This window comes from Colletotrichum tamarilloi (genome assembly GCF_030869305.1).
Source record: "Colletotrichum tamarilloi strain Tom-12 chromosome Unknown Scaffold_7.1, whole genome shotgun sequence".
In the NCBI taxonomy this organism is placed as follows: Eukaryota; Fungi; Ascomycota; class Sordariomycetes; order Glomerellales; family Glomerellaceae; genus Colletotrichum; species Colletotrichum tamarilloi.
In genome coordinates, this window is record NW_026849390.1 from 741,051 (window position 1) to 756,965 (window position 15,915).

Consider the following 15,915-nt stretch of genomic DNA (forward strand, 5'->3'; position numbering starts at 1 on the left):
ATTTGCCAATTTTCGACATTGGTGTCTGTGTGAGCTATACCCTATATCGAGTAACTTTGTCTCTGCATACAATTCAATCATCTTGACCTATTAATGGCTCCTCTACAATAATGTTAACGCCTCTCAAGAGCGGCGTATCTCCGATTTCGATGGAACGCAGCACTCAACGCCTCTGCAATGCGAAACTGACCTATCATTGAATGAGCACTACTTCATCGGGTAAGTACTCGTGCCGTTATCTGCGTTCTGGAGCCCAGAAAGTCTCAATAGGCTTGATTCATTTTGGTAGAGACTGCTTGACAAGAATCGTCCTCGTACCAGGACTGAGTTCAACTAGAAACATCACTTCCGATAGACACTTGGCACAAAGGGTGTTCAATGATCGTTCCAAGGCACAGGAGAAGCTTGTTGCTGACCTTTTGACGGGGTCTCTGACATCATTCATTCTCAACTCGAAGCTATAAGGTATCTTAACTCGTCAAGGCCTTCCACAGCGGGGAACTCCCGTCCACCAAGCCATCACCATAATTGAGGGGTCCATCTCTCAAACTCGGCCCAGCACAAAAACACAGAGAAGCTGCATCTCTCGCCACACAGAACAGACAAAAAGCGTAACAAAAGACCCATTCATCATCAGCCCATCTGATACTTCAGTAGATGTACCTGAATCCAGCAGCCCTCCTCTCCTGCTTCAGATCGACGGGCGCGGCCTTCTCGCCGCCTCCCTCGGCCAGCGCCGCGGCGTCGTCGAGCTCGGCCTTTTCGAGCTTCTTGTTCTCCCACTTGTGCAGGTAGCGGAGGACGAGGGCGAGAATGGCAACGAGGACGCAGATTGCCGTGTTGGCGCTGCCGCCAGGGACGTATTGGGGTCCCGTGCTGCTTGGGTACACTTGGGTTGGTTAGTCAGTCTAATCAAGTACCGCTTGTAGCGTGATGGGAAAGAAAGGCTGTGAGAACTATCAACGCACTGTAAGATCCATAGATTGTTGCCGTGTTGCCAATCATGTTGGCGATGGCGATGCAGGCTGAGCGCTTGACGAGTGGTCGTGGGAAGGAGTTTGCTACCCAAGAGACGATGATTTGATCTGCAGGAGTTACACCATTGTCAGACGCTGTTCTTTCGTTGCTGGGGAGACTGTATCAGAAGACTTACATGCGGAGATGGCGCCCATGGGCATGAGGAACATGGCAAAGTATCGCGCGCCGAGGTTGCTCGAGCCGGTGGCGATGGCGTTTCCAGTGGCGGAGACGAGCGTGAGGCATACAATGTGAAGAGAACGGTCTTTAGTCTTTGCAGAGGACCAGGTGACGCAGAGCGAGATGAGGAACGTCGCGGCCTGTGGAAGAAGAGATTGTGAGCTTGGATATCGTCCCCGCGCCCCGGTCTGGAACGTAACCGGAGATCCCATCTAGGAAAGAATACAAACATACCCAAGCAGGCGCAGTCAGCCAAAGCGTCGTGATCTTGCCGTAGCCCAGCGTGCCGACAATGGTCGGGAAAAAGTACTGAAACGTCTGCGAGATGAGGGAGACGTGCTGCATCAGGACAAAGATGTAGAGGCGGTAGTCCCGCACGGCCATCTTGACGCCGTCGAGGACGCTCTGCTCGCCGTACGTGTCGGCCTCCTGGATGTCCTCGATGAGGCGCCAGGCGGCGTAAGCGCGCTCCTCCTCCGAGAGCCACTTGGTCGTGTGAGGGTAGTCTGGGAGGATCCACATTGCGACGAGGGAGAATGCGATGGCTGCTACGCCTTCCTGTGTCGATGTGTCTCCATGTCAGTCACTCTCTCTTTAGAACACTTTGGAATCGTTCCCACACAAGAGACAGGAATGACTCACAATGATGAATAACCACCTCCACCCCGCGATCCCCAAATCCCCCTCCAGACCGCCGAGGATGCCCGCGCCAAGGAGCCCGCCAAACATGTTGGCGAGGGCGTTGCCGGCGTAGAGGTAGGCGATGCGGCGGGTGAGCTCGGCGCGGGTGTACCACGAGGACATGAGGAAGACGGCGCCCGGGAAAAAGGGGGCCTCGACGAAGCCGAGGAAGAAGCGGATGACGATGAGGTGCGTGAAGGAGTCGGCGGCGGCGTTGCAGGTCGAGACAACGCCCCAGAGGCAGCAGGAGGCGGCGAGGTAGAAGGAGGGTTTGACTTTTGTGAGCAAGAGGTTGGAGGGGAGCTGCATCAGGAGGTAACCGACGAAGAAGATCGAGGTGGCGAGGTTGAAGTCGGTTCCCGTCATGCCCAGGTCCCGTTCGAGGGTGCCCTGACGGGCTTGGGCTAAGTTGGAGCGGTCGAGGAAGTTAAGGAGGTACTGTGGTTTCACTTCATGTCAGGACTATTCGAAGCTTTTGATAGAATGTTTTGTTTGTGCGTTCATGTTTTGAGACTCACCATGACTACGAGGGTCGGCATGAGGCGCCGGTCTACACGACGTAGGAGAGTCTTGTCCATGGCCTTATGCCAGGCCTCATCCTGGCTCGTGAAGTGCTGAGCCCATTCCACGGGGGTCGGGTTCGAGGCCGTGGGCTTCACTACACTCTCGGTCTCGCCCTTCACAGTATTCTCATCCTGTTCTACGCTGGGCTTGTTAGTCTCCATGGTGCCGGCGACAGCTTCTGTTTTTTATCTATATTTTCCGGAGGTCGTCGATGGTATGGCGCGGGGGAAGACGATGAGTGAAAGGTTGGGATGACCTTGAGAAGCTTAAACCCAAGAAGGACCAAGATGAGGTAGTACAGGAAGGCAGAACCTCTCTGGTATAAAGCTACTTTTTAGTAGGATTTCCGTTACCCCGTGGGGAAGAGGGGGCAACACGGGAACTAATTCAATTACATGGGGAAACGATGAGGGGAAGCTTGCGGTATCAAGCTCGGTAAATGGACTACCGAAGGGAGTTGATGCAACGATGGAAGCGGCATTCTCGCCGATCTCGAGCGTGGGGTTGAGGAGGTTGGAGTTTATGACGCGTGTGTCGCAGGCATCGCATGCGGGTGAGCTGCAGATCAAAGCGACCACGCGCAACTCCAATTCGTCCGACGCACGCAACCCAAGACAATGGGCTTTCTCCACGTTTCCACGTTTCTTCTCAGGAGCCGGCATGAAAGCCGGAAGGGCTTGTTCAATCTCAAGGGTCATCTCATCCCCAAAGATGTAGTCTGTGGATGTTTAACCTCTGTTTGCCTGAGCGGGCAGTCGAGATCTGATGCGCGTGCCAATCAGATGAGGTTGCGGGCGGCCGATCTCTCAGGGTGCGTTTGGAGGCAGGGAGGTTACCCCTCAAATGGTTGACCCATCTCCAACTGTTGAACTTGCCGTATTCGGGAACCCGTGATAAATCCGCCTTTTCCGTCTTTCAGTGAGACATGTGGAGTGTTCGTGTTGAAGTAAGACAAGGTAGTGGACAGTGTCTCTCCAGCTCCGTGAAAGAAATTCGAGGGAAACTCTTCCGAATTTTTTGGGGTCTTGATAGACGCGACCATATCTTTCTACATACTCAATATCAGCCTGCTCAAGTCTACTGTATTACTTCCTGTCATGTTGCTCCAACAAGACTCCGAGTTTCATTAGCGGAGGATTCAAGCATGGAACGCGGTAGCATTATTTTTCACACTCTTCGAAAGGTGATGATCAAAGACTCGAACTCATGTTTCCACAGGTGACGTCGTCCTCTATAGAGGTAGCAGGATGTGACAAAGACGAAGACAGACTTCCATGAGCAACACTTTACCTCAACCTACGCGTCCATCTCAACTTCCTACCGTCTGTGAGGATAATGTGTATTGATCCCAGACAGCACACAGGGATTGCTTGGAGAAGCTATCCTTTCGCCTGCGCTCCTTCACGCTAGGCTGGGAACGACTACCAGGAGCAAATTGCCTCAGGAAGACACTGAATAGCTCGGAAAAGCGACGGGAAGACCACCTCCCGTCTCATTGACAAGTGCCGACGGTATGGGGACTGCGGGTGATGCACATATGGAGGACAGGTTCGTTGCTTACTGAAACCTTCGGAGCTGTGCTCGGCATACCAAAGGAAGACGAGGCAAGATGGGCCGATCACTTGATACAGATATGGGCGCAAATATTGGCGCATGCCTATTTTTTCATAATTCTCCTTGTCTTCTCTCGACTTGTCTAATGCGACAGCCTTCTAGACTTGAGCGAGCTCATGATATGGCCTACTATATGGCCCTAAGGATGCAGCGGGCGGCCCCGGTTAGACCATGAAGTCTCCAGTTCTATTCCAGGGTCCATGTCCGACCGTCGATCAGTCTGTTCTCTCTTTTTTCCTTCCTTGCTTGCTTTAATCTTGTCCAAGAAATCTTTTTATTTTTCTGGCACTTCCCCTGGCAAATAAGATGGATGAAGTATGCGAGCGGGCTTTAGGAATCTACAGCCCGAAGTCCCCGACCATCCGGCCCGGTGCTTGCTTATTTCATCATGAGGACATGGAACTTCCTATAGGTAAGAGGGTGATAGGTAAGAGACTGATACCATATGATGTCGATGTACTCTCGAATGGAAGGTACGTACAATCGTGTCTTCAACCCAGCCCAGTGCTAGAGGCATAACATGGGTAATTCCACTGCATGGATAGGTCGGTAGGGACTGCCGCAAGTTAGTTTCTCCGACAGACTTTGATTACACTGCTTATTGCTCGGATCGGTCGTGTTGGAGATATCTTGAATATATTCGGGACTTCAAGTAAGCCATGAGTCGAGGCCAGCATGGCCAACGGCAAGACGTTTGCCTCCGGTATATGACAAGAAAAGACGAAGAGGAGCTGAGAAGGGTTGCTGGACGGCTCACGCTAATGTCGGGGAAATCCCATTGAAAGCTTCGAGAGATCCTTCAGTTACGTGTGGTTTAGTTTTGGTACCCTATGCTACGTATAGGAATACTTTCCGCTTTGGTCTTGGGAGATGTCGTCTGCATTATCTAACTTCCATGAGCGCTTCAATTTACTTCTACGACAGCTGAAATCTACATGACTTTCCAGTGTCGAAAGACTATGGCGAATAGCAGATGATCCGGCGCACACTGTCTTCCCAGGTCTCTAAGGCTCAGACACTGGGGCATCCTCTCTCTCGACCACTGCGCAGAGACCCCTACTCAAGCACGAAATCATACTCGGAGACAAGAACGAGAATGTACCCGCCGGTGAGACCTACCACGGGATCCCGCTCGACAGCGAACAAGTCGTCCGTAAGTCGGGAGGTAGCGTGTACAACGGCATACCCCACGTGCCGATCTGGGGCGGCAAAGCTTCTCCTGCGCACGACAACCGACCTCGATTTGCCAGTAGAACTGGTATCAAATCGATGGTTATGTCTGGGATCCGGTTGTTTATAACGTACAGCCATCCATCATATCACAGTAGCAGGGCGTGTTTGGTGTTGGTCGGCACCCCCGAGGCTCAATCAGCGAAGTGCAGGAGAGTAGGCTTGAGGTAGACGATGAGAAATCAAAGGCGTAGGAAACAGTCGGTGAAACTGGAACAGTATGGACCTAAGCAAGATACTTTGTAGAGGTGGCTCTCAAAGATATCATCAGCCTGCTGAATGTAAACGCTATGAAGCAGGACTGATTACCATCTTTGCGCATGGAAAAGCAGTTCAAGTCACTGATACGGCTATGGATGCCGACTGGCGTCATCGATATGAAGAGAGCAAGCTAAATGATAAAGCGATATTTGAGATGCTAGCCACTACTCGATACCGCAACACGCGACCAGAAGACGCAGTGCCAGGCTTTATCTCAACCTTGGTCGGAACTTAATGGTTGAGAACTTGGACCGGTTCCGTCAAAGTTCCCAATGGTTTCTTTGGCCCCTGACTAGCTCGTTGACTGCGAAATCAGTGCTGATGAGCTGCTGGTGCGTCCAGTCCACTTTAACTCACGGGAGGTTAACTAAATTGCCACGAGCCGACCACGGAAACCAAGCTGCCATTCAACTGATGACAAACGCGGCTCTCGACAGTCATTGAGCAATACTAGACCATCAACAATGTCGCAAGAGGTTTGAAGTGGTCGCGGTTATTCCGAGTCCTGACAACAACAAGACAGGAAGGCCTGCACTCTCAGTGGGGTTGAGGTTGCTCTGTTGAGCCAAGCTTAGCTGCTACCCGATGTCGGCCGGTTAGTGATCTCCATTTCGCCATACGAGAGCCGCTGCTAGAGGGGGCCGACACAACGAAACATGCGTCAAGAGTTGCTCCAGTACAGGACTCTTAAAGAGCTCAAGTAAGACTGAGGATATGAGCTTGTTGTGTAGCACTTAGCGCGGGGCACAGGGCTGCTCAAGTTCCTACTCATCAAACCAAGCGAGTAACAGAGCGGGCGTGGCGTGATCTGGCCACAGGCCGTATTTCTCGGTTGATGGCTAGAAGAGCGACAGTGCAGGTTCTTTCTACCCAATACTGCAAATGATCAGCAACTGGTGAGGGCCACCCTTCGGATACGAGATTCTCATCCATGGAGGAGCTCAAGAATTGCTGGCCGAGGAGGGACAGCTTTCAGCTCAACATTGTGAAGCTGGTCGAGTGAGGCAACTACCATGATGTCTGCCGATGGAGGTTCACACTAACACTGCAGAGCGTATCGGCGACTGCCGCAAGTGTACGAATACAAAGCTAGTTGGTCCAGAATGGACGCCGGGCACACCAGCTCTGGTGCAATCTCGCACAATTTGGTAGGCGCAATTTCCTTACTCCGTCACCAGTAGCCGAGAAGGGAGTGGCCACAGACGACGTCCCCAGATCTATCGCACGGGCTTGGTCGATAGATCGCGTTCGGCGGTTTTGCTGACGACTGACAGACGGCCTGACAGGTTCTCTGCCGTTGGCTCGTTCACCCAGGCGAGATGGAGATGGACGCATGGGGACGTTTGGCGAAGGGTTGCTCGGTCTCTTTCCAGATCAAAGTCTCTGCTGCGTATAGAGGCAAAGCACGGAGCACATGGATTGCAAGTGGAGGAAGATTCAAGACATGAGGCTCATGCAAAATGCCCACATGGGCAAGGGGTCGGCATCTCCTCTTCCTCGAGAGCCTGGAGTTGTGCAGTACGTAGTAAATGCTCAGTAAGTCGACGACATGGCATACACAAAGGGAAGAGAAGTCCGTCCTGGTCTGGGGGTGACCGGGTGGAGGTTTGAAGATGGCGGAGGATGAGGTTCAAAAAGGGCAAGCACGTTTCGGTATGTGGTGCGAGCCTGCCAGCCTGCGCGGAGCGACAACCAGCGATTGAGAGACTTCTCTTACTAAGTCTTGGCTCGAAAGGGGCGCGAAGGGGTTGAGAAGGAACGGCCCACTCTCCGGTTATCTAAGGTATCTTAAGTACCTACCTTGACTACGGAGTAGGTAAGTTACGGAGAGACCTCGGCACAGTGGAATCTGTGCCAGATACCGCGACAACTGGAGACTTTCTTCCAGAAGCAGAAGGCAAGACCGCTGGGTCGTGTGGCGTTACTGGCGTTGTGTGTTGAAGAAGGCGCTTTGCCGCGTTCCAGTGCGGCAGAAAGATACCGTTGAGAGTCGCCCGAGACATTGTGTTCCCCTGTAGGCTACTAGAACTAGCCCGCTGCCTACCCACGACGTGATTCATGCGGTCTTTTCTCGCCCATTCTTTCGTTGCACTAGAATGCGGGTTCCAGTTCAAGGAGGTGGCTGTGGCACAGCATTTGTCTCAGTCAATGACAGTCAGTCGGCTAAAGACAGGAAGAGGTAGGAAAATTCTGTCGAGTCTGGATCGAGTGCAACTACAAGTATCCGTAGGTACAGTGCACTGCAACCGATGGCCTGCAGCCTGTTTACTACCGTGACAGCACGTGGAATTAAGCTTGAAGGTTAAGATTGGATGACAGGAAGCGCGTGTGACATTGCGAGCGGCGGTCTCTCACCAGCTTTGGTGGTCGCTGAGCGCCAATTTGTCAATCCAGTGCACCTCTCTGCGCTCGAATTGTCAATGGCGCCAGAAAGCTCATCTCATTCATCGCCCAAATAGGCAACGCTCCCTAGCCGACCAACGAAGCGGTGCGGTCTGTTCTTTCCCCCTGTTTTCTGGAGATGGTTCCCAGTTTCCATCTGGACGAGTCGACGACAGGACGCGATGGAACTGGCAGCAAATGCAAGCGAAAGGGAAAAGGGCAAAAGGTACGTACAATGGAAGCTTTGGATACATGCAACCAATCAGAGATGATGTCTGAGGTATGAGTAGTGGGTACATTCAGATTGTGCATGACTTCATTGGTCGAGTGTGGAAACAATGCAAACTTATGCAGGTACAGACAGGTACGTATCAAGCAGCCTGGAGTGCTTCGTCGACCCCGGCCGGGCAGTTTGGGACCCCGTTGGGAACCGTGCACCGGTGCCCTCATTTCGTTTGGCTCCAAACGGCAGCAACGGCTTGGATGCGCAACATCTCTCATTGGCTCCTTCCAAGAACAAGTCAAGCTTTGCCGAGATGATGGCCCTGTCTGATTGGCGAGTTCATCCAAGGTCGAGGGGCCATGTCATTTTCATTTCCCCCCGGGCCTCGAATCCTTGCGTCTCCTTAACCCCCGGCCAGTCTTCGACTCTTCCGAGTTCCAACTGCGCGATTCTCATCAAGCTCGTCGCATCGACGCTTGTCCGCCTCAACCGCCCCCCGGCTTAGCCAAGCATCACCGCTTGCCCATTGCCTAATGTCGCCATGACCAGCCAGAATCCTTGCGCCTGCCCCTCAAAGGGCCCTGGTCCACCCAGGTCCCCCTCGAGTTTCCCCCCGTTATGGCCAACAGCGTGAGGATCGCGCGCAAGGTTGCTGTCAACGCACCTCTCTGCCTTTTGCGGCTTGCCCAGTAGGCTGAACGATTCCCACCCCGGATACCTTGCTGCTCTCTCTCATTTTATCGTCGACCCATCCTGCCACCTCCACCCTCGCTCGTTCTCCTCTTTCTTTCTCTTGTCCTTGCACCGCATCCTTACGCCTTGCCCAGTCTCTGCTTTGAGACGTTCCGCTCTTTACACCGACATTCGCTGTCTAGTCATTCGCTTTCGAAGACATCACGTTCTTTACGAATCCAACACGCTCACGCGCTGTTGCCATTCCACTTCGCCATTTCCATGTTGTAGCATTGAATCCGAACGCCAAAATCCGACCGCCGTTGCCACCACGTTGCGCGACGCGCCGACCACCAGGAATCAGATCCTGTTCTTTTTTGAATTGTCTTTGGAGGAAACCACGTCGACTCTTGTCGAAACCCCGCTTCCGAGATGAAGCTCTCTACCATTAAGGCTGCCGTGGGCTCGGCTTTGGTCCTGCTCTCTGCCCAACCCGCCGAGGCTCATGATGGAACTCACCGACACCTTCACAAGTTGAAGTCCGGTCTGGGCCCCAACGAGGAGATCGAGACGCTTGCTGAGAGGGATGTCATCAAGAGAACTTCTGATGGCAAGGCCATCTGCAGTTTGCCCAGCGATGGCGATCTGGTCAAGGTCCCCGGTGCCATGAACAATGGCTTTGCTATGAGCCCCGATCAAGCCTGTGTTGAAGGAAGCTACTGCCCTATTGCCTGCAAAGCCGGCAAAGTCATGGCGCAATGGGAGCCCGATTCGACCTACACGTATCCCTCGTCCATGGTAAGAATTCCCCCGACTTCTCGCACGGCAGCTCGCAGGCTAACCAGCTCAGAACGGTGGCTTGTACTGTGGTTCTGACGGCAAGGCCTCAAAGCCCATCAAGGGCTCTCCCTACTGCGTTGATGGAGCAGGTACCGTTGAGGTTTACAACAAGTGTGGCAAGACTTTGTCCTTCTGCCAAACTGTTCTGCCGGGCAACGAGGCTATGCTCATTCCCAGCGTCATTGACAAGTCAATCACCCTTGCTGTTCCCGACCCTAGTTACTGGTGCAGCACCAGTGCTCAGTGAGTTTACTGTCTCGAACATGGGTCAAAACGAAGAGACTAATGATGCCTAGCTACTACATCAACCCGCCCGGAGTTACGGATGAGGGTTGTATCTGGGGCGACTCCTCCAAAGCAGTTGGTAACTGGGCTGCCTACGTCGCGGGAGCCAACCAAGACGGTCAGGGCCGAACTTTCGTCACTCTCGGTTACAACCCCATCTGGGAGGGTTCCGCGCTCAAGAACACGAAGCCTACCTACGGAGTCAGGATCGAGTGCCCTGATGGCGGCTGCAATGGCACTCCTTGCTCTATTGACCCCTCTGCCAATGCTGTTGGGGAGGTGACCAGCAACCAAGCCGGCACCGGCGCTGGCAATGCCAAGTACTGCGTTGTCACTGTTCCCAAGGGAAAGAAGGGTCGCATCATCGTCTTCCCTCTTGACGGTTCTGGAGGAAGCGACTCTGACGACTCTAACGAGAAGGATACCAAGGTTGAAATCAAGGTCGCCAAGTCTTCCGCTGCTCCATCGCCCACTCCCACCCCGACTCCCACGCCCACTCCTACTCCTACGCCTACACCGACCCCGACGCCCCCCTCGTCCTCTTCTGCTGCGCCTTCCTCCAAGGCTGTCCAGAGTTCCAGCTCCAAGGCTTCCAGCGCAGCTACCTCCGCCTCCTCGACGACGTCAAGTGCCCCCACTGTCATGGCCGGCATGTTCCACGAGAACGATAATTCGACAACCACGTCCTCCGACTCTGATGGCACGACTTCCAAGCCCGCCACCGCCACAGAAACGGAAGAATCAGCACCCGCCACGACCTCCAAGGAGAACGAAGGTGTTAGGCAAGGCGGTGGTGCCATTGCGGGCCTCGTCATCGCCTTCGTCGCAGCCACATTCCTCTACTGAGTGTGCTCAGTTGATAGTCGTATTCTTTCTTTCGCCATAGCCAGCAGCAGCAGCCCGTTCTTCGCTTCCACGTCCATGCTTGTCAACACGACGCAGCGCCGTCCTTTTGCTGCCACCAGCCGACCTCGATTGTCTCGGAACCAGCCCACTCGATCGGATGTACCCTTCACACCCCTTGGGCAAGCTCGCTTGCCATGTACCTTTTGCGCTGCTGGCACTTCTTCGTTTCGACCCGCCGCTTACGATCATGCGGCAAATTTTGCATACACGCCGGTAACACATGGCACTTTCATCCATAATAACTTATCTGGACGTATACATCGAATCCCTGCGATACTATCGCGACAGTCTAGTGTTTATTATCTTAGCATCCTCGTGTTGACCACACGAGCAGGCAAAGCTTTCTTTCGGGTATCTTCTACTCGGCTCCTCTGACGAGGAGCATTTACATATTTTCGGATCGGCTTGCTTCTCATCTATACCCATTTACGCACGTATTATTTTGATCTTATATTATATTATTCGAGGAACATGTGGAGGAAGCTTTTATGTGAAATGGAATATCGGTCATGACATGGAGGGGAAGCGGGGTATCTAGGACCGGAAAATCTTATTCCATGAGGGGAACTGTATTATGTGAGAACGTGCTTGGAGACCGCGTGTATGAGCATTGCCCGAGAGCAACGGGAGGTGATGTAGAGTGGTATGTGGACAAGACATGATGGCTTTTCAAGCGTCCGTTGATGTTTGTTCTAGGGTAGTTCAGACCTTGATCAGGGGTTATTGGGCCTGTCACTTGCTATACGGTCCGGTCCAACCAATCAACGAACGTTCATGCTCATTGATGTGTTAATGCCTCGATCCGATTTTCGCGTCATCGTTCCTATGTGTCCGCCCTAGCATTCGCCATCCTACAGTTGCCGGTAACAGAGTACCCTCTCGAGGCGACGCAGGCGCAGCAAGCCGCTCTGACTACAATGCTTGCTAGAGCATAACGGCAGCGAGCTTGCACGGTGTCATAAAGTACGACGTAGATAATAATATCTCAGTATATGCATAAATCGATATTAGTTAGCTATCTTAAGGCATTGTCTTGAGAAGAGTTGCAACTAGTCAACCGCGTATATACAGGGTATTTCATTTTTTCCTCGATGCTACGTATTTCTTATGAGTTGCTCACCAAATCTAGATACAACGAACGAAAACAAAACCGCAAATGCTAGCTAAGGGGATGAAGGGGGGGCAAACAGAATGAGAAAGAATTCCAAAGCAAAACGCCCAGGGTCAATGCAATAATCCGAATACCAAACCAAATGCTCGCTTGCCAGACGCAAGATGCCACGCTCTCTACAGCAATCAACAACGCTCACTCGCCAACACCATTACTATCCCCCAAGTGCTTCTCCTACCAGCTTACAAAGCACGCTTCTGGATGTTGCACTTCTTCAAGCACTCGTCAACCCCAAGCGCAATGCTAGCAGGAATAGCCTTGCGCACGCGATCGATATCCGCACCAGCGATGCTCTGCCCAAACGTAGCAGCGATAACATCGTCCGTCAAGGCAAAGGTGCTATCCGCAACCTGTCCGGTGCCGAAATCCTCAGAAGCGAAGCTCGCCACAAACACGGCGTCGCCGCAGTCCGGGTTGAACTGCGTGTGCAGAGAGCCCTGGTAAAAGGGGGTCATCTGGAAGGGGCCCAGCTCGGTGCGGATGGCGCGGCGGGTCTTTCCATCGGCGGCGAGAACGACACCGTTCTCGGGCGTCATTTCGGTGATGAGGCGGCCTTTGACGACGATCTGGAGCTCGGAGGAGCGGGGGTGGACGTGCAGGGTGTTCATGCCGCAGGGGCCGACGCGGCCTACGGCCATGCCCGCGCCGGTGCCGACTAGGGCGGGGAAGGTCTTGCGGTTGGCGGCGACGAGTTCGCCTCCTTTGCCGGGGTTTTGTTGGGGTTGGTTGAAGTCGAAGATGAATTGCTTGTCGTCGGGGAGGAGCTTGAAGCGGTCTGCGGCGCTGTTTCAAGTTGTTAGTATGTTGGGGAGAGGGGGGGGGAGGGTTGAGAATGAGGGTAAGGGACTTACGTGTCGGCGAGGAAGAGCTGCTGGGTGAGGGATAGAGTGGAAGTGGGAGCGGGAGCGGAGGTTGTCTGGCTGCTGTAGGGGGCTGCGAGGGCCGAGGAGGCGAGGGCCAGGGTGAGGGCGACGGAGCTGGTTGTGAAGTACATTTTGAATGTGTTCTTGTTGCTTTGGACGCTTGCTAAAGACGACGATGCCGAAAGAATGCTAGTCAAAGTGGGAAAGGAGACAAAGTAGAGGAGACTCAAGGAAAGATGAGATGATGTTATTATGCGTTCACTGTGTGATGAGATGCAAGAGAAGAAGCCATCATCAGAGCGGGATTTGATGTCTAGTTATATACTGGCATCCCATCTATTGGATGGGATGAACGTGAACAATTCAAGTTTGGTGTGCATAGTCTAATTTGGGATGGCATCCAACCTCCAGGTCTCATCCATCGTGGACCAAAAGCCATCCCGCATGGTCTTGGAAGATGGCTAGGCTTAGCACTCGACCAACGTTCGGCTCAACTCACATCCTGTCCGCAGCAAAAAAAAAAAACCAACTCACTCGCTAGCCCAGCTAAGGTAGCCTTTCAAGATGACAAGACCCAGACCAAAACGGACAGACACGGCTCCCACGTGCCATGGCTCACAAAGTTCCTCCTCGGGAGCAGTGTAGTCCGGTAAGAATTGACAGGGCTTGGAATTCTTTTCCTTTCGTTGTCAACTTGTCAGCACTAGCGCGGAGTTGGGTCGTTGCACTAGGTATGTACATCGGCCACGAGGTTGGAGAAGCAGGATGGAGGATGGGGAATGTCGAATTGTGTAATCCCGGTCGGCGTTTGTTTTTGGGGGCGTCGGGAGAAATGTTTCCTGCGGCTGCGGGTCTCTGATCCAATCACGCATAGGCTCAGCCCTGAGTAGTGCCACTGAAGATGCCTTTTCATTCGCTGCTGCGCTTCTCGGAGACCGCTACCCGGGCCCCACATGTCGGCTGTGCGACGTGCACCCGCCAAACCGACCTCCCTCTCCCTCCGGCGCTTGTTGTGTCGTCCCAACCTAAAAATAACGTGGGAAGAAGACAAACAGGATGCACATGTTGTTCTGTTTATTCATCCCAAGAAAATTTGCTTGACACGAAACGAATGCCATTTCGTTTCCTCACATACCCTTGCATCGAAGGAATGTCCAGCAGGGTCGTAACCCGGCCGGTCGGTCTTGTTTCCCTGATCTACGCCTCGCGGATCAGTGTCGCTCCGGGTCAGGTGGGATGCGACCACGTGGGCTTGGACAGGCGCCTGTGATGTTGGACAGGATTGCTGTTCATATGTTGTTGTCTCCTTTCGCACGGCGCCGGCGGATATTGTTATTTTCATGAGCTCTGATTGTTGGCAGCTTTCACCTGCGGTATGGGCACCTTGGCCAACACCCAGAGTCAAGACTCCATAGCAGCTGTCTACGAGATGTGAACTCGACCCTGCTGTGAATGCTAAGTATTTGGGTCCTTGTTCGGATATTTGGGTTATTGACAGCAGCTAGTAGATTACACAAACTACCATGGCCAAGCTTCATAAGCATAGTGCTTATCGGACCCAGGGAAAACAGCCGGGAATCTGAATACAGTCAGACTTAGGAGTTGAATTAGAGGGATGTTCTTCAGTGCTCCCTCAGCAAAACCCTGTGGTGTCGGCTCGGTCGATACCGAGATGACGACGACGCTAGACCGGTGGATCGGTCCTTCACCGACAAGAATCTGACGCCCTACCCACAGAGTCTCCATTGTGATCTGGTAAAGAGACACCCACGTACCTCTTGGCTCCTCTGGCTTGAGAAGAGCTGGAGCTTATCCATTCCCTCTGGGCTGGGTCCGGGGCCAGCGGTTTCCGAGCCTAGCGGGAGGGGTTCACAATTCCTTCGGGATATCGACTTCCATAACTGTGTCGGTCAGCAAGGTAAGGTCACCAGCTTGCCGGTACGACCGAGACATGGAATCCTACACCGAAGAGAGAGTTGTATTGGCCTAGGTGTTACTCACCTTCGACCCCAACTGAGGACGCCTAAGTCGTTCATGCAGACATGAGCCGTCCCCAACCCTGAGATTACCACATGCGACCATACCCACTGGAGAATTCGGGATCCCGTCCGCTCTCCCATAGACAAGCCAGTGAGGGCCAGAGTAGTAGTCAGGTCGGTGACGACTGGCGAATGCCTGGTGTTGCATGTATTTCATTATTTTGTTTTTGGTAAAGATTAGTTATGTAGTTCAGGTAGGGTGCTCTGGGGAAAGGCCTCTCTCCGTGATGCGATTTCTGCATAACTGAGCGAATACAACCTTTCTTTGGCACACAAGAGAGAAACTAAGTCGAGCAGGGGACTTCTTCAAATCATGCAGCCTTTCTTGCTGGAGTTTCTGTCACGGCTACTCCGTACATATATGCTAAGCTTCATACCGAGTACTGAAATGCTATGTTTGATCGAATACATTTATGCTCACTTTGATATCCGAAACTAGCTATTACGGACTTTGATCTCATCATCATGCATACTCTTCATTTGCTCCAGAGATGGGTCATCCCCAACCCATGACCCTCCCTGCGCATCACCCACGAAGAGCTGGGCGTAGACCTCATCTACGTTCGGTAGCAAATTGCCGGCCGACTTCGTGAATCGATCGAGTGCTTTCTGGAACTTTTGCGGTTTGGCCTCCCTGTCAACGTATGCTTCCGCAATGCTCTCAATCTCGGCCTATTCTTGTGTCAGTCCTAGTCATCTGTCTCACAGGGGAAAACGTTTTATCGAGCCGTACATTTAGAGACGAATACGCCACTGCGGTCTTTTCTTCGACTTGGACGTAGAGCCGAGCAGTCGAAGTCTTGTCAATGATTGCCTTGAGTTTCGCAGCTTGTGCGTCTTCTCTGAGACTGGAAAAGAGTTCCATGGCCTGTGGAAAACAAGGTCAGCATGTGAACAATGGTGGAAGGACTTGCTATGCTTACCCCAAACATAACCACCGCTGCGATGAGTCCATACTGTCAATCATCATATGATTAGCACATAGCC

The 15,915-nt window shown here is 52.9% G+C and overlaps 6 protein-coding genes across 6 annotated transcripts; 2 read left to right on the forward strand and 4 right to left on the reverse strand.

Annotated features, from left to right (window-relative positions):
• Positions 1-650: 650 nt before the first annotated feature.
• On the reverse strand, positions 651-2,603 carry CTAM01_03175 (major facilitator superfamily transporter; the record flags this gene model as incomplete). Its single annotated transcript, XM_060519212.1, has 6 exons — positions 651-889; positions 969-1,085; positions 1,154-1,337; positions 1,432-1,755; positions 1,840-2,316; positions 2,397-2,603. The coding sequence occupies 6 exons, from the start codon at positions 2,601-2,603 to the stop codon at positions 651-653; spliced, it is 1,548 nt and encodes a 515-aa protein (XP_060386211.1).
• A 2,426-nt stretch (positions 2,604-5,029) lies between these two features.
• On the forward strand, positions 5,030-5,356 carry CTAM01_03176 (uncharacterized protein; the record flags this gene model as incomplete). Its single annotated transcript, XM_060519213.1, has 1 exon — positions 5,030-5,356. One exon carries the CDS (start codon positions 5,030-5,032, stop codon positions 5,354-5,356), a length of 327 nt encoding a protein of 108 aa, XP_060386212.1.
• Positions 5,357-9,256: 3,900 nt separating this feature from the next.
• On the forward strand, positions 9,257-10,795 carry CTAM01_03177 (beta-glucosidase; the record flags this gene model as incomplete). Its single annotated transcript, XM_060519214.1, has 3 exons — positions 9,257-9,622; positions 9,675-9,907; positions 9,961-10,795. The coding sequence occupies 3 exons, from the start codon at positions 9,257-9,259 to the stop codon at positions 10,793-10,795; spliced, it is 1,434 nt and encodes a 477-aa protein (XP_060386213.1).
• A 1,413-nt stretch (positions 10,796-12,208) lies between these two features.
• On the reverse strand, positions 12,209-13,020 carry CTAM01_03178 (cupin; the record flags this gene model as incomplete). The annotated part of the gene is made up of 2 exons (XM_060519215.1): positions 12,209-12,809; positions 12,878-13,020. 2 exons carry the CDS (start codon positions 13,018-13,020, stop codon positions 12,209-12,211), a joined length of 744 nt encoding a protein of 247 aa, XP_060386214.1.
• Positions 13,021-13,419: 399 nt separating this feature from the next.
• On the reverse strand, positions 13,420-14,231 carry CTAM01_03179 (uncharacterized protein; the record flags this gene model as incomplete). The annotated part of the gene is made up of 2 exons (XM_060519216.1): positions 13,420-13,569; positions 14,025-14,231. The coding sequence occupies 2 exons, from the start codon at positions 14,229-14,231 to the stop codon at positions 13,420-13,422; spliced, it is 357 nt and encodes a 118-aa protein (XP_060386215.1).
• Positions 14,232-15,363: 1,132 nt separating this feature from the next.
• CTAM01_03180 (uncharacterized protein) lies at positions 15,364-15,860 on the reverse strand (the record flags this gene model as incomplete). The annotated part of the gene is made up of 3 exons (XM_060519217.1): positions 15,364-15,600; positions 15,662-15,796; positions 15,852-15,860. The coding sequence occupies 3 exons, from the start codon at positions 15,858-15,860 to the stop codon at positions 15,364-15,366; spliced, it is 381 nt and encodes a 126-aa protein (XP_060386216.1).
• Positions 15,861-15,915: the final 55 nt, after the last annotated feature.